Below are 20,040 nucleotides of genomic sequence, written 5' to 3'. Positions count from 1 at the left end.
GGAGCAGGGCCCTCGGATGAGGTGGGGGGTGTCCCCAGGTCCCCACCCGGTGTCTTGGGGAGATGAGCATGGGGATGCACCGGGGCAGCGGGGACTCACGGGGACACTGGGGAGGCGCGGGGACGGTTGGACAGCGGTGAGAAGGGACACTGGGAGACACGGGGCCAGGCTTGGGGGTGCCACCGGCCCTCTCCGCGCATGTCTCCGTTTTCACGGAAGTCCTTGTCCCCGGGGCGCAGCAGGGCACGGGCCGCAGCGGCTCCGTCCCGTCGCGGCCGCCCCAGGCCCCAGTAACCGGGCCCCGCCATGTCCGGCGCCGCTCTCCCCGTCGCCATGGCAACCGGCGTCGCGCCGGAAGTGACGTGAAGGAGCCGGAAGCGGCGGCCGGGGCGGAAGCGGCGGCGCGATGGCGGCGGTGACAGCGGGGAGCGGAGCCGGGAGCGGGGCCGGGGGCAGCCCCGAGGCCACCGGCGGAAGCACCGGAGGCGGCGGGTGGCGGCGTCCCCACGGGCCGCTCCAGCGCTACTATGGCCCGTCCACTGCCGAGGCGGCTGAGGCCGCCCCGGACCCCACCGACATCAACGGGCCCCACTTCGACCCGGAGGTGTTCATGACCAAGGTGACCTTTTATCCCCCCCAGGAAACCTCTCCCGCGGGCACCTCCACTTCGGCGGCGGCTCCGGGGGCCCCGATGGGCGCCGGGAGGTCCCCGCGGGGCCGTGTCACCAGGGATCCCGGTGGGTGCCCCCGACCCCGGCGGGGCCGGTCCCCAGGGTCCCCAGAACCTTGGGAGCTCCAGTGTCCGGAGGGCACTCCAGAAAGGGCCTGGTCGGGCATCCCTATGGATATGCTTTGTGGGGATCCTGTGGGCCTGTAGGATCCTACGGGAATGCTCCGGGGTGCTCCGGAGCAGCTGGGTCGGGGGCAGTTGGCACTGCGGGGGGATCCCTGGAGGGCAGGGGGAGGCTCTTGGGGAGCACTGCCGTATCCCAGGAGGAATCCGGGGGCGCAGGTAGGGATCCTGGAGGGCAGCTGATGATCTCAGTTAGGGGGCAGGGAGGGGGCCAGAGGCAGATGTGCATCCGTCGTCCCCCCAGGTGCGCAGCGAGTGTCCCCTGGGGCAGCTCCTGGCCCGCGAGGCCGCGCTGGGGCGGGAGATCCGCGCCCTTGACAGCGACATGCAGACCCTGCTCTACGAGAACTACAACAAGTTCATCTCCGCCACTGGTGAGCCGTTCCCTCTGGATCCTGCCGATGGCAGCAGCGGGAGGTGGGAGCTCGGGGCTGTTCACTCTGGCAGCCCTGGGAAGCTGCCCTGGGGAACGCGGCGGCTCACCCCGCCGCGGGAACCAGCCTTCTCTGGGGGCTGTGGCTGTGGTCTGGTAGCCCTGGGCGGGCCGGGGGCGTCCCGGGCAGCCGAGGGACTCGGCGCTTGGCTCGTGCTCCCCAGACACCATCCGGAAGATGAAGGTGGATTTCCGGCACATGGAGGCGGAGATGGACGACCTGGCAGCCAACATGGCAGCCATCAGCGCCTCGAGCGCCCGCGTCAGCGCCGCGCTGCAGGACCGGCACCGCCGCGGCGCCCAGCTGGCCGGTACGGAGCAGGGCCGTCCGGGGGCAGATCCAGGGGGATCTGTGGGGGTGGCTCATGTGGGGCGCAGGGGCAGACCCAGCAGGTGGGTGTCCCACATGGGGGGCACACCCAGCAGCTGGTGCCACCCCCCGTCTTGTCCTGCTCCCTTTGCGTCCCCACCCCTTGTCTCCCGCACGCCTGACCCCCTGTCCCTGCAGGGGTGCAGGCGCTGCTGCGGAAGCTGCAGGCACTGGTGGAGGTGCCGGGGCGGCTGCGGCGCTGGGCGGGGACGGAGCCCGCGCGGGCCCTGCGCTGCCACGCCCGCGCCCGCGCCGTGCTGCGCCACTACCGCCACCTGCCCTCCTTCCGCGCCATCGAGGACGAGAGCCACGCCATCATGGCCGAGCTGGCCCAGCGCCTCCGCACACGCCTCCGGTGCGTCACCCTGGAGCCTGCTGGAGCAGTGCTGGGCAGTGCGGGTCCGGGGTGGTCACCCTGGAGCCTGCTGATGACTTCTATTGCTTATTCCCTGTTTTCTGCCGTGCCACCGTTAACCCCGGACCCTCCCACCCACCAGGGAGGAGACGCTGGACCCCAAGGAGCTCACCGAGTGCGTGGAGATGCTGCTGCAGCTGGAGGAGCCGGCCGAGGAGCTGAGCGAGGAGTTCCTGAGCCAGGCGGGCGCGCGCCTCGAGGCCGAGCTGGCGGCGCTGGAGGCCGAGCTGCCCGTGGCCGACCCCTCGGGCGCGGCCACCACGCCGCCGCCGCCCGCCTCCGACATCCTGGACTTCGTGGACCGCGGCAGCTCGGCCTTCGTGGGCACGCTGTGCCAGCTGGCCGGCTCGTACCGCGCGCTGTTCGGCGGGGACACGGGGCGCCTGGAGCCCTTCGCCGCCGCGCTGGCCGCCCGCTACTTTGCGCTGCTGGAGCGGCGGCTGGCGCTGGAGCGCGGCCTGGGCGACACGTCCCTGCTGGTGCGGGCGCTCGACCGCTTCCACCGCCGGCTGCGCGCCCTGCTCGAGCTGCTGCCCGCGGGCGCCGCCGCCGCCGCCGCGCTGGTGGCCCGAGCCGCCCGCGAGCGCGTCGACCGCTACCTGCGCGCCCTGCAGACCTTCTTCCTCGGCTGCCTGGGCGACGTGCGCCAGGCGCTGGCTGCCCCCCGGCCCCCCGGCAAAGAGGGGCCCGGCCTGCCCGACCTTCTGGCCACACTGGCCGCCTCCGTGCTGGGCCAGCTCAAGGCCGTGCTGGCCTACGTCCAGCTCTTCACCGCCAGGGATGTCGCCTTCGCCAGCCTGCCCTACTTCAAGGTGGGGCACCGCGGGGCGGGGCGCGGGACAGGCTGAGGGGGCTGGGGGCAGTTTGGGGTCACTGGAGCAATCTGGGGGTGGCACAGGGAGGTTTGGAGCCCATACAGGGCAGTTTGGGGTGTGACCCCCCCCCGTTTGTGGCACAGGGGGAGTTCTGTGTGACAGCAGTGCGTGAGGGACTGGTGGTGGCCTTCGTGCGCTGGCTGTGCCGCACCGCCCGTGGCTTCGCTGACGGCCCGGCTGAGCGGGGAGCTCCCGCCGCCCCCCCAGCCCTGCTGCTGCTCCTCGCCCGCCTCTGCCTGGACTATGAGAACTCCACCATCGGCTACATCCTCACCCTCACCGACGAGCAGTTCCCGCCCCAGGTGAGCCCCTAAGTGGCCCTCAGGGGATCGTGAATGTCCCCCAGAGACATTCAGGGAGGTTTTGCGTGGCCCCAAGAGCCCCTGGAGCCCCAAGTACATGTGAGAGGAGCAGCGATGCTGCTGCAGGCAGGGTGGCCCAGAGTGTCGCACCCATCCATCCGCGTGTCCCTAGGACATCAGATGTGGAGTCGTGGGCGGGGCGGCATCCCCCCACCTCCCCATGCCCCTTGTACCGCCAGCAGGGCCAGCACTGCAGGGGAGGTGCGGGGCTGTCCCTAGCGGTGTGTGTCCCCCAGGACTCGGGGCTGGCGGTGACGCCGGGGCCAGCGCTGTGTGCGGAGGCGCGGGCGGCGGCGCAGCGGCTGCTGGACCACTACGTGCAGGTGCAGGGCGCGGCCGTGGCGCAGATGCTGCGCAAGAGCGTCGAGACGCGCGACTGGCTGGGCACCGTCGAGCCCCGCAACGTGCGCGCCGTCATGAAGCGCGTGGTGGAGGACATCACCGCCATCGACGTCCAGGTGGGGCTGCCGCCGGGGCTCGGCGGGTTGGGCACCCCTGGAGGGCTCCAGGGGCTTTGCCCAAGGTCCCAGAGCGGCCCTTTGGGGATCCCAGAAGGGTTTGGGAGGGTCGCAGAGACTTTGAGGGATGCTGGGTGGTTTTGGGGGTCCTTGGAGGGGGTTTTGGGTGCTGAGGGTGTGGTGCCGCACACAGGTGGGGCAGCTCTTCGAGGAGGGGGTGAGGCGGGCGCAGAGCAGCGATTCCAGCCGACGCGCCTTCTCCGTCTACAGCAGCTCGCGGGCGCCCGGCCGCTACGCCCCCAGCTACACCCCCAGGTCAGCCCCGCCACCCCCGGGCTCCCTGTGTCACTGCGTGGGCCACCCCAGCACCCCTGGGCTCCTTGTCACTCCTGCAGTATCCACTGCATCTTCCCTGTCATCCTCTTCATGATCCCAGACTGTCCCAATATCCTCACACAATCTTTATAGCTGCCCCCACGTCCCCAAACCGTCCTAATGATGATCCTAACCATCATAATGTTTGTCCCAACCATCCCTGTGTTCCTTACAACTGCCCCAGAATCCCCTGGTAATTCCCATGGCCCTTGTGTCCCCCAGTTGTCTCGTCCCTCCATGTCCTAGGACCATCCTCACGTTCCCCGGCCTTTCTGTCCCCAAACCATCCCTGCATCCTCTGACCATCTCCATGGCCCCTAACAATCCCTGTGTCCCTGTCCCCACATCCCTGGCTCTATCAAGTCCCTGACTGTCCCTCTGTCTGTGCCCTCAGTGCCCCCATGGACACCCACCTGCTCAGCAACATCCAGAAACTCTTCTCTGAGCGCATCGACATCTTCAGCCCTGTTGAGTTCAACAAGGTGAGGTCATGGGGACACCACCATGTCCCTAAACATCCCCAGAGGCCCCAAACTGCCCACCTTCCCACTGCCACTTGTCCCTGGTGTCAGGGCTTGGGGAGTCCCTGGGAGCTGGTGACCAGGACAAGGGTGTCCCCGGTGTTCCCTGTCCTTGGTCTCAGGACTCTGGCAGGAGATGGGCATCTGTGTAGCGACCAGGCCAAGGGTGTCCTTGTGCCACAGGTCCCCACGCTCAGGAGTTCCTGGGGAGTGGCAGCCAGGACGGGGGCCCCCACATCCCGTGTGCTCCCCGTGCCCGTGTGCCACGTGTCGCCGCTGTCCCCTCACGCAGGTGTCGGTGCTGACGGGCATCATCAAGATCAGCCTGAAGACGCTGCTGGAGTGCGTGCGGCTGCGCACGCTGGGGCGCTTCGGGCTGCAGCAGGTGCAGGTGGACGGGCACTACCTGCAGCTCTACCTGTGGCGCTTCGCCTCCGACGAGCGCGTGGTGCAGGGGCTGCTGGACGAGGTGGCCGCCAGCGCCGCCCACCGCTGCCTCGACCCCGTCCCCATGGAGCACAGCGTCGTCGAGCTCATCTGCGAGCGTGGGTAGCCTGAGGGACAGGGACGTGCCACGCCTGGGGCCTGTTACACCTCTGGGGACAGCAGAGCTGCACCCTGTGAGTCCCTGCACATACGTGAGGACGCTTTGTGTGTCCTTCCCAGCATGGCAGCGCACGAGGACACCTTGTCCCCACGCTGGGTCACACCATGGTGTTCAAACCCTCCTTCCCCACTGCCTCCCCACCCCAGTGACCCAGTGTCATCCCCCACCTTGGTGACATCCCCTTGCACCTGGACACAGCCCCTTTGTCACTAATAAATTATGTGTGAATTGAGTGTTGTGTCCCTGTCTGTGCCCGGGGGGCGGGAGCTGGCCCTGCACGCAGGGGGGTCCCACCTGCAGCCAGGGTGACAGCACAGGGACGGGGGCCGGGCACCGAGCGATGTCCCCAATGGACCCACAGACCTGAGGGCCCCAAACCTTAAAAACCAGGCACCAAAAGCCCCCATGGGTGCTATGGAGTGCTGGGGAACCCCCAGGACACAGATTTTCCATTAGAGGTCAGAAGTTCTCCCCAGACAGGACGCTCCTGTCTCAAGGAATTGGCACAAAAGGGGCAGACTCCAAACCCTCGATTTCCGCTAACAAAAAGCTGCGAGGAGCCCAGAGAAGGTAAAACTCACTTTATCCAACAGTGTTTGGCCAGGTCAGAAGCTTTTGTACAAGAAATCGCGGTCGCACGGATACAGACCTGGATGCACAGGACAGCCATGGAAGCACCGGCACTCCATGGGTACAGACAGCAAGAGCCAGACCTGGATCTACAGAGCAACCCCAGAAGCACAGACACTCCACAGATACAGACCTGGACATTCAGAGCAGCCCCAGAATACAGACACCAGTGCATTTAAATACAAAACACATCTTTTGAAGAACATTTGCTGGCAAACAGCACATTGGCTACAGACACACAGACAGGATCACGTCACCTCGCACAGAGCAAAGTCTCTACAGGGGTTTTACAGGACTGGGCTGGGTGGGTGCAGAAGGAATGACTAAACCACCACGGGCTCCTGGAATGGGAAGGCTGAGCTGGAATTTTTGGTTCGATGAAATCGGGTTGGCCAGAGTCCGGTTAACAGTGGCTCACTGAACAGGAAGTGCTAAACAGGCCAAGAGACAACGAGCTGATGCTGAGCCACAGCCAAGGGTGAACAAGGGGGATTACGGTTAAAAACATCCTCTCAATCCCATCTGGCCTCACAGATGGAATTTCACTGAGAAACAAAAGAAGTCTGCCAGATCCCTTGCAGAGTTTCTCCTATCGAGGCCTAGAGCTGGCTCACACACCTGTGGCTCCTCGGGGACATGGTCACACCTGTGGTCACTGAGACCCTTGGTGTGTTCCCGCCTTGTTCCAGCTGTGCAAACATCAGCCATGCCTGGCTGATGGACACCACCACACAGGTGGGAAGCAGAGCGATGAATCCCTTTGGGATTGCGGGAGATGAAGAGCACACCTGGGCACACCTTCCTGAGAAGAGCGGCGGAGCAGGCCGGCCTGTGCCCGGGTGCAGTGGTGCCTGGCTGTCCCTGGCCTCGCAGGCAGCACAGACGTACAACTGGCGGCAGGTACTGCCAGGCCCGTGTGGCGGGGAGGGGGGATCCCACAGCTTCAGTGACACCCCTCACCCCCCAAAGGTCTGAGTCCACGCCAGCTGCAAGCTAAGGGTAAGAGAGAGGCACTTTCCGGGGCAGCACCTCGTGGCTTGGCCTGACAGACACCAGCCCCGCAAACCGAGGCGCAGGAACCCAGGAAAAGCTGCCATTTATTCAACGCTAGAACCTAAATACTTAAAGTGAAGAGTGACTCCTTCCTCACCTGGAGACAGGAAGGCACACCTGCTGCACGCCAGCGCTCACCTCAGGGCTTCTTGAGGCCGCAGGGCAGCCCCAGGGCCGGCTTGGCCCCCACGGTGGGCGGGGAGTGCCACACGGCCGAGCTGGTGCGCTTGAAGTAGCGGGGTTTGCTCTTGTAGAAGATGTGCTCCAGCCTGGGGCTGGGGATGGCCCCGAACAGCGCGTCCACGTCGGGGGGGTTGTAGTACTGCCGGATCACAGCCTGGCTGAGCTGGTGCCCTGCGGGAACAGACGAGGGCTGCGTTAATTTTGTTAACTGGGATTGCTGTCTAGGCTGTTGCGTGCCGCGTGCCCCGCTCTGCTCATCTCTCAGCACTCCAAGGCAGCTCAGCAGTGTTATTTGTCCCCCATCACGTTGTGACAAGATCCCCAAGTGGTGGAGGAGGATTCCATGTTCCACATAGACTCATGGAACAGTCTGGACTGAAAGGGATTTTGAAACTCATGCAGTTCCAGCCCCCTGCCACGGGCAGGCACACCTTCCACTACCGGGGTGCTCCAAGCCCCTGTCCAGTCCTGGACACAGAAGTACCCCTTCCATGCTGGAGTACTTCTGACTCCTCCAGGCAGGAGGAACTGGGCAAAGCCCCACAGCAGGTCCCACAGTCTGCTGGGGGTCCTGGACAGCCGTGTCCCCCCCACACACATACCTGTGGCCCAGGCAGGGACGGGCTTGCGCGGCTGGCTCTCATCATCCGTCGAGTCGTCGCTGTTCAGGTCCATCCCGTAGTCGTTCGAGCTTGTCACAGGCAGCTTGAATTCCTTCCTGTTCTGTGGAGTCATCTCGTACGAGTTGCAGGCAGGGGAATTCTAGAAGGGAAACACATTCCACAGGTGTTGGATGCAGCAGCACCAGCAGGCTCCAAGCTGCAGCAGGACCAGCTCGTCCCCACCTCCTGCTCTGTCACCTCATAGCAAACCCTGAGTCTGGCAGTTCTCAAGCTGGGACCCGAGAGCTTGACCCAAGTTCCAAAGCTGTGACCCGATGATGGCTGTGCCTGGCCTTCTCCTGTTTAATTAGGCTGATTAATTTGCTATCTGTGGCATGAGCACACAGTGATAGATTAATCTAACGGCTCTGATAGAACAGAGCTCCACTCCAATCAAGGCAAGGTTAACTGGAGCTTTTATGTCGCTGGGGCAGAGTCACACGCTCTAAACACTCTGCAACCCAACTTCTGGGCTTTATTAATGATACAAAACTGCTAATTGCTGTACAGAGAACCTGCCCACCAGCTCAACCAGATCGAGCTCACGCTAATGGGAGCGGCACGGGCGGGAAGTGTAAGAGCAGGACAAAACCTACAACTATGGATTTCAGTTTTTCCAGCTGGAAATTTTCAGTAGAAATTGAATTTTCAGTCAGGAAATGAGTCTCTGGAGAGCTGGACACAGTTGTCCTTCCCCACCAGAGACCCCCTTCATGGCTTTGTGTCCAGTGACATTAACTCCCAGCCACTGGTTCTACACCTAAAGATTAAGATTCGGAGCTTTCCAGGAGCCACGTGTTCGTTGTCGATGTCCAGCACACCCGCAGGGTTCTCCCGTGCCAAAGCACCACCATTCCACAGGCTCTGCCGCCACCTTGTGGCTCTTCCCAAATTTGACCCGAAATAAAACTTGCAGCACTTTTCTGCCCCTGCGGTCTTTCCGCTACTTAAGAGGCACTTAAGACAGCTCCAACAGCTGCTGTCTTACCCACAGCCAGAACCCCTGTCCACTCCCTCCTGCTTCCCTTCCCCCCGTCATTGAAACATTCGTGGAGCCAACCCCAGATAACCAGGATTTACAGAATCCCTGTGTTACTGGAAAGGCAGATAAAAGCAGAGGGGGGAGCTGCCCGAGGTTGGAGTGGGTCAGTGCTGGGACTGAACTCCACTGTCACCTCTAAGGACCCATCCCCAGTTACCTCCTTGTTCTCCAGGAGCAGTGCCTGGGCACTGTCTTTGGCCTTTTGCTCCTCTGACAGTTTCTTCTGCTCTTCCTCCTGCCTCTTCTTCTCCGCCAGCATCTGCTGCTCCTGCTGCCAAGAGACACCCACAGGATTACCCTTAGGGACTACACTGCCAGCCCAGCCATCCACCCTTGTGACAGGCAAAATACCCAAGCACCTCATTACAGCTGTTCCTCGTGCTGCTGAGGAGCGCCTGGGACGTGGTGCAGCTTCCTCAGAGGGGCACAAACCCACCGACCCCCATGCCAGAGCATCAGCTGCCTTTCCCTGACAAAGCCAGGGCCTCCCGCCTTGGAAAATTGCTGCTGACTTTATCTTGGGGCTATAAAAGCCAGAAACCAGCTGACCGTCTGCAGAAGTCTGTGCTACTGATCTTGGCCTCTTTCTAGACTAGTAAACAGCATTTTTAGTTTAGTCTGCCCCCAATACTGTAACCATCCCAAACAGGTCCAACTTCCTTCTCAGAAGTGCCACAGCAGCTCCTCAGGGCTCCCCACAGCGTCCCCACTGAGCTGCTCCAACAGCAAGAGCTGCTGTGGCCAGACTGGGTAGCTCTATCCCTCCCCAAAATCAACCACTTACCTCCTTCTTCTCCAGCTCCCTGCGGAGCCGCTCCTTAGCATCCGCTGCTTCCTTCTGCAGGCGGGCAGCCTTCTCCTGCTGCTCCCGGAGCCTGGGAACCACAGCACAGGCCCTCACCGCCAGAACCACACCAGGGCCCTCCCTCACAGCTCTTCAGGCACTCCCCACCACGCTCCTGACATCCCTGAGCCCAGAGTTCCTCCTTGGCAGCTCGGCACCAGCGACAGTGCAGAGCTGTGCTGCCAGGTCACAGCAGCTCCCTGCTGCGCCAGCCTTCCACTCCTGCCCTCTGCTCCAGTTGCGTTTCAATCCCAGCACAGAATTTGGCACATAAACGGGGATTTCGCCTTACTTTTCCGCCTGGATCCGCTCCTGCTCCCTCTTCCTCTCCAGTTCTCTCTCTGCAGCCAATAGTCTCTCCTGCTCCTGCTCCGCCTGCCTCTGCTCAGCGATCTTCTGAGCACGCTCCTGCTCCTCTTCCCTCTTCTTCTGCATCAGCTCCCTGTGCCGCCGTTCCTCCTCCTCTGCCTGTAAGCCCAGGCAGGAGTTACTCGCCTGACAGGAGCAGGCTCCAGGAGACAGCACCAGGAACCCCTTGCTTGACCCAAAGCCCCATTGCTACATGGCAGGGAAACACTTTGGGGGTAAATAAATCCCCAGTGCCCAAGGCAGGTGCATCCCCTGCCCAGTTCTGCCTGTGGGACACAGCAGGCCTGCACACACACCTGCTGCAGAGCTCTTTGTCTCCTGGCCTCCTCCTCTTGTCTGCGCCGGGCCTCGGCTTCCTCCATCTTCCTGGCGGCCACTCTCTTCTTGATCTTCTCCTCTGCCAGCCTTTCCTCCCGCACCTGGAGCACTCACAGAGCCAGTCTCAGGCAGGACAGCACAGCAGGACATCTCACAGGGCAAACCCTCCCTCCTTTTCCCCCAGCAACCAAGGAGGCCTGTGCTCTATTTTAAAAAGGTCATATTTAGGGCAGTGACCTTGTTTTACATCCTCACAGGCAGAGCTGACCCCATCCTGGGGTTTGCACATCCAGTCCCACAAAGGCATTGGAATATAACCTCAGGGCCATGCAATCAGACAGGCAGCTGGGGATAATTAAAACAGACGAATGACCACTAGGCCACTGCACAAATTGCCTGAAAGTCGGGGATCTGAGGAAGGATCTGGATGAAGGATGTTTGCTTTCCCCTGTCCAGATATTACTCAGATGGGAGAAGCAGCAGATAAAGCCTTGGGGCCATTAGGCTGCCTTTATCTACTGCAAGTCCTTCTCCCATCTACCAGAGCATTAATAAATCCCATTTAGATTCGTGATTATGGAAAAACAGGAGTTCATCTGCCACGTGCTGTATTCAGACAGAGGCTGTCCCTCAGGATCACCAAGGCTCTGGAAACTTCCTTATTCGACTACTCTTTGGCTCAGCCTCTAAAACCCAAGCAGTCTCTTCCCATAGAGCACATCTGTGCTGTACCAGCTGCCTCAGTGACTCCTGACTGTCCCCAACAAGCTCTGCAGGGGCTGTACCTTCTCGGTTTTCTCATCGAACAGCGCAATCTTCTCCTTGATCCTCCTCTTCCTCTCCTTCTCCATCTCCTCCGCCCGCTCCCGGGCTTGCAGCACCTTGCGCAGCCGCTCCTCGCGCTTCCTGAGGACACAGCCCAGCTCACCCTCGTGTTCCAGCCAGGTGAGCTCCCCCCAGCTCAGCACAAGGCCAAAGGGACACAGCAGGAAATTCAGTGGCCCAAATTCCCCATTCATTTAAGCACCAGCCACGTTTAAGCTCTGTCAGAAAGGGAGGACTCAAGACAAAAAAGCTGCAGCAGTGGGCAGCGAGGACAGTCAAAGCTTTGTATCAGCATTCCAGAGATACCACAAGGATAAACACTTGTGCCTGTGGGCACAGGAATTTCTGCTGCTTGCACAGTCCCTGCAAGATAAAACACCTGGACGCAGGAACCTACAGGTGCCAAGAGCAGCGTGACCACATCTACTCACAGCTTCGCCTCTCCGAGTCGCCGTTTCTTCTCCTCCTCCAGCTTTTGCCTTCTCAGCTGCTCGGCCTCTTGCTTCTTCCGCAGAGTCTCCAGCTTCTGCCTCTCCTTTTCCTGAGGGGAATTGAAATGTGATTGCACCCACTGGCCAGGACTCCTTCCCACCCCACCTGCTCCGCGCAAGGGCCCAGAGGTGACAGCAAGGAGCTGCAGCAGGAATGTGGGATGGTGACAGCCCTGGAGCAGAGCTCAGGCAGCCTGTGACCTGGTCACACATGGATATATGAAAGGAAAACACTGCTGTGAATCTCAGGGAGCAGGAGGAGAAGCCGGGGTGCTCAAACAGGAGCATCAGCTCTGGAAGCCCAGGCAGCATCCTCAGGGATTGCAGGCAGCCAGCCCCGTGCTTTCTCTTGGTGCAAAGGAGCCACCAAGCAGCGCTAATGCCTGGCACGGCTCCCGCTTCCTGCGGCGAGCGCGGGGACAGATGGTGCTCCAGGAAACACCTTGAGCTCCTGCTGGCGCCTGTGCCTCCCACGAGGCTCGATCTGGTGGTGAACCACGAGCGCTCCGAGAGCGCCCAGCCTGCTCCGGCACGCAGCCAGCTCCATGTGCCAGCCAGAAACGGGGGCTTTCTCCTCGTTCTCCTGACCCAGCCTAGGCACACTGTCAGCCAGGGGAGCGAGATCCAGCCACCACTACAGCCACAGCAAATGGATTAACATCGACCCACTCCATGCCAAAGCAGGCCTGATCTCAGCACAAACCCACAGGTCAGCATGGGCATCATCCGAGGGAATCCCTTACACTGGGCTCCGTGCTGGGAATGCTTGGTGCTGTCAGCATCCAAACTGGTTAATATAAAACTAACAACTACATCTTATTGCTCTGCTGCTATTTAGTTATGTTTAGCTCCCACATGGAAAAACTCCCGAGGGGGAGCTGCCTGCACTGGAATGAAACCTGAAACATTCCACAAACTGACAGCAGCAGAGGAAGCACTCCCTAGCCACAAGACTCTTTTCTCATCCTATTAACTCCTCTGTAGTACTGACACTAACATCAGCAGGGGCCGAGTGAGATTGAAGCTGGAATCCTCCACTGTTTCCCAACAGCCTTCCCTGACCTGCTGGAGCACAGGCAGCCTCTGAACACGGCTCTAGGAAGCTCTGCCATTAGGCTGCTAGATGCCGGAATACCAATCCCTGCATCCTGCCCTCCCCTTTCTCCCTCTCAGCTCTCCTGCAAGGAAAAACCAGCCCCAGAGCTGCCTGCTTTGCAGGTGAGTTGTTGGGTATCAGGAGTATGAGCAATCCCTGCTTGGCACACGGCTTCCAGCACGGCTCTGAGTGAATCCAGGAAGCTACACCCTTGCCTAGAACCAGCTCTCAAATCCCTCCCTCCCAAACTGCTCCGGGCTTGGAAAACCAGGGGCTTGGAAAGCTCCCTGGGGTACTGCAGATCCCCCTGCCTGCAGCCAGCCAAGGCGTGCTGCTGGTCCCAACAGGATCCATCAGTGACACAGATGCCTGCTCGATTTGGACACCAGCAGCTGTCTGACTGGCCCCACATCCAGGACAGCCTCATGTTTCCTCCTGCCTCAAGGGTTTGGAAAACCTCCAAGGTTTGGATTTAAGAGGTATTTGCTCAATCTCAATCATGAGAAAAATCCTAGAAAGGAGACCTGGGATCTACAGGCTTCAGCTATCAATACAACTCAACATTCACAATCCCCTTGATTTCTGTTTCCCAGTTTTCATCTCTGACTGTTACTTGCCAATAGCACAGGGGAATGATGCAGGAATAAAGCTTGGAGTTAAAACTGGAATTCTTCAGGAAGCTGACTAACCCCCAATTTTATTTATTCAAGAGTAAACAGACCTCTTCAAGTCACATAGTTTCAAATGGGTTGCAAAGCTCCTTTCACGCCTGTGCTTTAACTTAGGCACTTAATCAAACCACCGCATACTGGCTGAGAGCAGAGCCCCCTCTTACCTTGGGATCAGCTTGGACAGGGGTGTTGTACCTGATGAAGGATTTTATGACTCCGGTCCTCCCCACAGAGCTCGGTGTCATGAGGAGCTGGTTCTTCTGCACGGTGTGCAGGAACGTTTTGAATGGGCGCACCACCTGTGGGAGGAACAGCAAAGTGTGAGCGGGGCTGAGTAAAAAAGAGTCTTGGTGAGGCATTCCAGGGTTACAAGGATCTCACCCTGCTGGCTGGGAGGACTGGGGATGGGGTCTTCCTCCTGAGAGGAGACAGCCCCCCCTCCTCTGCCTGCTGGTGGTCGTAGCGCTCATCCACGGCTCTCTTGTAGCTCGGCTTCCTCCTGTGAGACAGCACAGCCCATCACACTGGGCAAATCCTCCTCCTGCCTCCAAGCCAGGGCTGGAAAGGGCCATAAACTATCCTGGGCTTAAGAGAGACTCCATTGTGGTCAGGCCCTGGCACAGGGTGCCCAGAGCAGCTGTGGCTGCCCCTGGATCCCTGGCAGTGTCCAAGACCAGGCTGGACGGGCTTGGAGCAGCCCAGGACAGTGGAAGGTGTCCCTGCCATGGCAGGGGTGGCACTGGATGGGCTTTAATGTCCCTTCCAACCCAAACCAGGCTGTGATACTAAGATTGTACACGCACAGTTGGCCAATAAATAAAACCCTCATGCAATAGAAAATACCAATTAAATCATAGAATCGTGGAGGCAGGGAAAACTTATTTGCAGAAGTTTCACGGTCACAAACGCTGAGGCCAGTGAACAACATCCCAGCACCGAACCTGTTTGGAACAGAACCACAACCCGCCCGAGACACTTCCAACCAGGACATACCTGGCACTCTGGGGTGGATCCAGGGTCGCCCCATTCTTATTTAAGTTGTTTTCTGAAAGAGAACAGTTACACAGTGAGTTCTAGCAGGAAAAATCCCCTCCAACATGGGTTTGACAGCAGAGAAGGGACGTTGCAGCTCACTGAACAGCAAAACCACCTGTGTGAGTGGGCACGGCAGCACCTGGCTCTCATGGCACCGCTCCCACCTGGAAACTCCAGACAAAGCTGTCTGGGTTCTGCACAGCTTCAGCAACAGTGCTCAACTGGGCCTCCCACAACCCTCCAGCCTCATTATATCCATCTCCATGTGCTTGCCAGGATGGAAATAACTCCAGCACAGAGTTTTCTCACTGCTAATTGTCTGAAACAAATCCCTGCTCATCAAACATTAATTAATCTTTCCAACTGAGCTCTCAAATTAACCAGTCAATCTTTCCAGCTTCCCAACCAGCCTCCCAAAACAATAGCTTCCCTAAGTGCTGCCCCAAAGCCCTCCGGAATTACCACTGCTGCTCGGCTCCTGGGGCTGCCCGTGTTTGCTGACTGTGTGGGAGCGAAGGGACATCCGAGGGCTTTGGCAATCCTGTGGGAAAAGCAGAGGGGTCTCAGGACAACCACACATGGAAACGGCCCATTCCTGGTTCAGATGGTGGTGTGGTTCCGACACGGGAAGGGTCAGCAGCATTACCAGGGAATGCCAGAGCCCCTCATGGCAAAGGGTCAGCGGCGTTACCAGGGAATGCCAGAGCCCCTCTTGGCAAAGGGTCAGTGGCGTTACCAGGGAATGCCAGAGCCCCTCATGGCAAAGGGTCAGCGGCGTTACCAGGGAATGCCAGAGCCCCTCTTGGCAAAGGGTCAGTGGCGTTACCAGGGAATGCCAGAGCCCCTCATGGCAAAGCCCTGGATGCTGCATCATCAGAAGAGGCGCAGACAGACACGAGCATCTGCGCTGCTTCAGCTCAACCAGCTCATCAACTATTAAGGCAGGAGCCTTCCAAGCTGTAAATCTGCGCTGCCGGAGCTCTGGCCAGAGCCAGCGTGCCCATTTCCCTGAGCAGTGACGAACGGGGAGCCTGGAGACAGCGGGCAAATGGCTCATTTCCATGATTTATCTGTTTGTTATGGGATACCCAGCACTGCTCGCTGCCTCTGCACTTAGGCTGGGGCGTGCTCCGCTGGGATAATGGGCTGTGGTTCTGGAATTGCTCCCTGCTAGCAGCACCAGCATTACCTCCCGGTCAGCACTTCACAGTGCTGTGCTGGGAAAAGAAGAAAAGGCATTGATGGAGAATTTATCCTCCCCAATTCCTTCTGCGGGGCCCAGAAAAACTGACTTTTTTTTGAGCTTCTGCACAGCTGTAACAGCTCTCCTTGTCTTCACAAGTGCTTCAGATCACTGCTCTTCCCCATTAATTCAGGCTGTGCTCATTGAAATTTATTCTGGACAAAACACTGACATGATCCTGGGATTACTTCCTCAGTGAGCATTGTGGAGGGAAAGGTGGTGACCTGAATAATGTTCACAAATTTCTGCGTGTGTCCAAACTAACAAGTGTTGAATTACCTGCAGGACTGACCAAAAGGTCAAAAGAAGCTTTAAAAATACAGCATGCAAACCATGTCACCAGCTGAACCAAACTCCCCTGAACTATAATGGTTTTTTATCTGTAGAGATTGGGCACTGAATCTTCACACAATGATCTCTAGCAAGAGGTTAAGAAGGAAGAGCCAAGCAGGACTCAACCCCGAGGTCAGGCTCAGGGTGGTGTGCAACAAGTTGAACAGATTTAGGAAAGAGAAAAGGCCACGTTTTAGTCAGAGAATCTTGGAAAGCATCCGAGACTGTAACACCCTTCTGACAGAACACCTCCACCTGCACCCAAAGCCGTGGGTCACGCGTGCTCATTTCCCAAAGAAAACTTTGCTGGTTTTGGTTTTGCTGGCTCTGGAATGTTGTGATTAAGACTCTCCCTAGTCCGAGTACCAGAACCACAGAGGCTGTAGATGGGCTCATGCACCTCTGAGCCAGATGCTCTGTGCCTTCCTCACTCACTGCTATGGGACAGGTTACAAGGTCTGGCAACCCACAGCCAGAGCTCCCAAGTTTCCCACTAAGGTGTATTCCACACATTTCCCTCCCAAATCTACACAGACACAAATGCTTTCAATCCCTGCCCAAGTCTTACCAGCTTGGAGGGGGTGGAGGATCCAGGAGGAGGCCTAGAAAAAAAAAAAGAAAGACAAAAGGGGCTGTGCTTAACAACACTGAGGAAACTGGGAAGCCACTTGGGTTTTACACCAAGAATGGCAGTGAAAAGGTCCTGCAAGCAGGGTAGTGAGGATAAATAAATAACTGAAAGTATTCTCACCCAGCTTTGACAACGGTTTCCTCATCCTCTGGCACACTTACGGAGCTGGAGACTGCAGGAGAGGAAAGAACACACACCTGAGCTGTGAGGCTGGGGTGCAGGCCAAGGATCTGGTGGGACAAGGACCTGCAGACACTGCAGAGGGGCTTGTCCTGCCCTGGGGAGCACACCCAGGTGGCACTGCAGGAACGCGCCCGGCGGTTCCGGCTCAGGAAAGCACTTGTCAATTATGGATGAGTTCAGGGCAATATTCCATGAGCTAGCACTAATGGGGCGGGGCTTGGCCTTGGGCTTATCTGCAGGGCCCTGAGTGGACATCAGGAGCAGTCAGAGCCAGCCTTATTTACAGTGGGAGTGCTGCTCCCCAAGCCAGCATTCCAGCTGGCTCTGCTGCGCTGAGCTCGGAAGCCCCAGCACAGCCGGAACCTGCCATGAATAACCGGAGCACCAAACAATCCCAGACTGGCTGGGGTGGGAAGGGACCTTAAAGATCATCCACTCCCAGCCCCTGCCTTGAACAGGGACACCTCGCACCAGCCCAGGTTGCTCCAAGCCCTGTCCAACCTGGCCTTGGGCACTGCCAGGGGTGGGGCAGCCACAGCTCTATCAACCCGTGCCAGGACCTCGCCTCCCTCAAATGGAAGGATTCCTTCCACATATCCCATCTAAATTTCCCCTTTTTCAGTTTGAACCCATTTCCCCTTGTCCTGTCACTCCAGTTCCTGATTAAGAGTCCCTCTCCAGTTTGTTTACTTAATAATTAGGGCAGTTTAGATCAGACTGTCCTTTCCTAAACCTGCCTCTGCCACCAACTGTAAAAGTGTGGGAGACTTTTAATCTACAAAGCTCAGCCTTGGAATTCCCCTCTCAAACTCTAGACCCAGCAGCCAGATGCTGCTAAGGAGAAGGGAACTGACAGAAACAGGCAGGGCTTTGGGAGAATCCATCAGCCCTTTTGGATCCCCAAAGCCTTCTCAGCTTTGCCAGCTGTCCCCACAGAAACCAGGAAGACCAGCTGACCAGAGCTGTGCCTGCCCCATCCCTGGAAGAGTTCAAGGCCAGGTTGGACGGGACTTGGAGCACCCTGGGATGATGGTACTGGTCCTTCCAGCCCAAACCATCCTGGGATTCCAGGATTAACAACTTCTCCCAGCAAATCAGCAATGGTTAAAGCTAAATTGAAATGGAGACACTGAGGCTGATCTGCCAGGTGGTTGACAAGGCAGAATTAATTCAGTTACCTGGGTTTCTCTGCTCACAGGGGGCTCCAGAAAGCCAGGGAGAACTTGCATGAGGGACTGTCTAGCCCGGGAAGCTCAGCTGCTACCCCCAGAGCAGGTACCCAGCCCCAGCACTCTGCTTTCCTCAGCAGCAGAAAGCGGCAGAACCCCCCCATGGCACCCCAACTCACCATCCACGGAGCTGGAAGACACGGATCTCTTCCGAGCCGCCTTCTTCCTGCCCGCCGCCCTGGCGATGGATGTCCGGATCATGCTCTCCCTCTTGCTGGCCAGGGAGTACTTCTCTGCCAGGGAGGTTCTGCGGCTCAGCGAGGCTTTCCCCATCAGGCTGCGGCGCACGGAGCGGCGGCTGAGCCGGGCGCCGGTCGGAGTCCCCGGGCTGTCCCTCGGGGGCTGGCAGGGCTCCTCGGCGCGGCTGTGTTCCTGCAGGGAGCTGTCCCCCTCCTCCAGCCCAGCCTCCGTGCTCAGGGTGATGGTGACGTTGGCTGCCTTCTGCAGCTCGGGCACAGCCTGCCTGGCCTCGGGGGTACAGGGCACCGCCAGCTCAGGGGCCGTGGGCACCAGCGGCGACTTGGGAGCACCGTGTTCCTCGGGACAGCTGTTCCCTGAGCTCGTGGGGAGCAGCTCTGCCGGCTCTGTTCCGCTCCTCTGGAGGGGCACTGTAGCACCAATGTGGTCAGCTTCCACGCAGGGATCCTTATCCCTCCCTGCTGCCTGCTGGGGAGGAGGGGTCTCAGGAACCACCTTGGAGCTGCTGGCAGAGGCTGCAGCCCGGGATCGTGTCACACGCTGGGGTGGAGAGCTTTCTTTGGCCTCGGCCCTGCTGAGCTCCAGGTTTTCTTTGTTCCGGAGTCGCTGAGAAGCTCGCACAGAAGGCACCAGTTTGAGGCTGCTATTCCTCCTCCTGGAGAGTCTGATCACAGGAACAGTGCGTTAGATGGGAACAAGAGTCGGGAACAGCCCCGACTCCTTCTGTGCACGCACGGGAGCGGAGCCAAAACACCTGGGACGGGCCCAGGAGACACAGAGCTGCACAAAGCAGCTAATGCAGACAGTAATTAAATTGTGAAATAAATCAAGTTTAAATGACTTTGAAAAAGAAAGATAACAGACAGAGACACGGGGACACAGAACCAAGCAACAAACAAAAGCACTTCTCGTGAGAAACAAAATCCAATGTTTTTCGGCCGAGAGTGCCCCAGGCACACGGCCTGACCGGACCTTTAACACCAGGGGGACGCGCGGGACGAAGGAAGGGGAGCTCGCACTGGACAAAGGAGAGGATCGCCAGGACATGCTCCGTGCAGGGGACTGTTCCCCTGAGCCCTTGGCAGCAGGTCTGCTCAGCCTCCCACGGGCTCCCTTCCCTTCTCCAGGCCCCGCGGACACCCTCTGCGCTCCCCCTTTCCGCGGCCCGTCCCGAACGCTTCCCCGATCCCCGCTCCCGCCGCCCCTCACCGCTTCCTGCCGGGCTCCTGCTCCTCTTCCTGCAAGGCCGACAGCCGCTTCCTCCGCTGCCGTTTCTTCTGCGACGGCGTCTTGGGCATCAGCTCGAGCTCCTCGCTGTAGTTGCTAGAGAGGAAGGGGACACCAAGACGGGATCAGCGCGGAGAGCGGCCGGTACGGGCCGGGGCCTAGCGGGGAGCGGGATGCGGGTACCTGACAAACATCCGGACGGCCTCCTCATAGATCTCATCCAGCCACACCATATCGGTCTCGTCCACGTGCTGCAGGAACTGGGCCAGACGCCGGTCGCACTCCGCGGGCAGCTCCAGCGAACGCGCCGCGGCCGCCGCAGGCCCCATCGCCGCCGCGGCCACCTTCGCGGCCATCGCCTCAGCGTCAACTGCCGCGCGCGCGCGGCACGCCGTTCAAACGCGGCCCCGCCCCCCACCGCAGCCAATCACCAGCGCCTGCCCCCCGGCAGCCAATCACCGACCGCCGCCCCACACCGCCCACCCTTCCCATTGGCTCGCACTCGGCG

At 59.5% G+C, this 20,040-nt stretch overlaps 2 protein-coding genes across 3 annotated transcripts; one reads left to right on the top strand and one right to left on the bottom strand.

Moving 5' to 3' along the window:
* Positions 1 to 401: 401 nt before the first annotated feature.
* VPS51 (VPS51 subunit of GARP complex) lies at positions 402 to 5,501 on the top strand. The gene is made up of 10 exons (XM_069016208.1): positions 402 to 619; positions 1,098 to 1,227; positions 1,451 to 1,597; positions 1,795 to 2,011; positions 2,154 to 2,883; positions 3,030 to 3,248; positions 3,545 to 3,766; positions 3,960 to 4,081; positions 4,536 to 4,623; positions 4,955 to 5,501. Exons 1-10 carry the CDS (start codon positions 407 to 409, stop codon positions 5,213 to 5,215), a joined length of 2,349 nt encoding a protein of 782 aa, XP_068872309.1. The 5' UTR covers positions 402 to 406; the 3' UTR covers positions 5,216 to 5,501.
* Positions 5,502 to 5,835: 334 nt separating this feature from the next.
* Positions 5,836 to 19,891, bottom strand: INCENP (inner centromere protein). 2 transcript variants are annotated; one of them, XM_069016206.1, is made up of 17 exons: positions 19,716 to 19,891; positions 19,515 to 19,628; positions 18,227 to 18,969; positions 16,816 to 16,867; positions 16,633 to 16,666; positions 14,951 to 15,029; positions 14,447 to 14,498; positions 13,835 to 13,952; positions 13,618 to 13,752; positions 11,627 to 11,736; positions 11,156 to 11,276; positions 10,349 to 10,471; positions 9,976 to 10,151; positions 9,624 to 9,714; positions 8,997 to 9,110; positions 7,738 to 7,897; positions 5,836 to 7,306 (listed from the first exon to the last, which is right to left on the bottom strand). In XM_069016206.1, exons 1-17 carry the CDS (start codon positions 19,886 to 19,888, stop codon positions 7,092 to 7,094), a joined length of 2,610 nt encoding a protein of 869 aa, XP_068872307.1. In that variant the 5' UTR covers positions 19,889 to 19,891; the 3' UTR covers positions 5,836 to 7,091. The 2 variants fall into 2 exon arrangements, with proteins under 2 accessions (XP_068872307.1, XP_068872308.1); XM_069016207.1 differs by having other exon boundaries at positions 8,997 to 9,107.
* Positions 19,892 to 20,040: the final 149 nt, after the last annotated feature.

The sequence above is a fragment of the Aphelocoma coerulescens genome, chromosome 5 (assembly GCF_041296385.1).
Source record: "Aphelocoma coerulescens isolate FSJ_1873_10779 chromosome 5, UR_Acoe_1.0, whole genome shotgun sequence".
NCBI classification, from domain to species: Eukaryota; Metazoa; Chordata; class Aves; order Passeriformes; family Corvidae; genus Aphelocoma; species Aphelocoma coerulescens.
The sequence above is the reverse complement of the archived record's forward strand: the minus strand, read 5'-3'. Positions and strand labels throughout refer to the sequence as shown.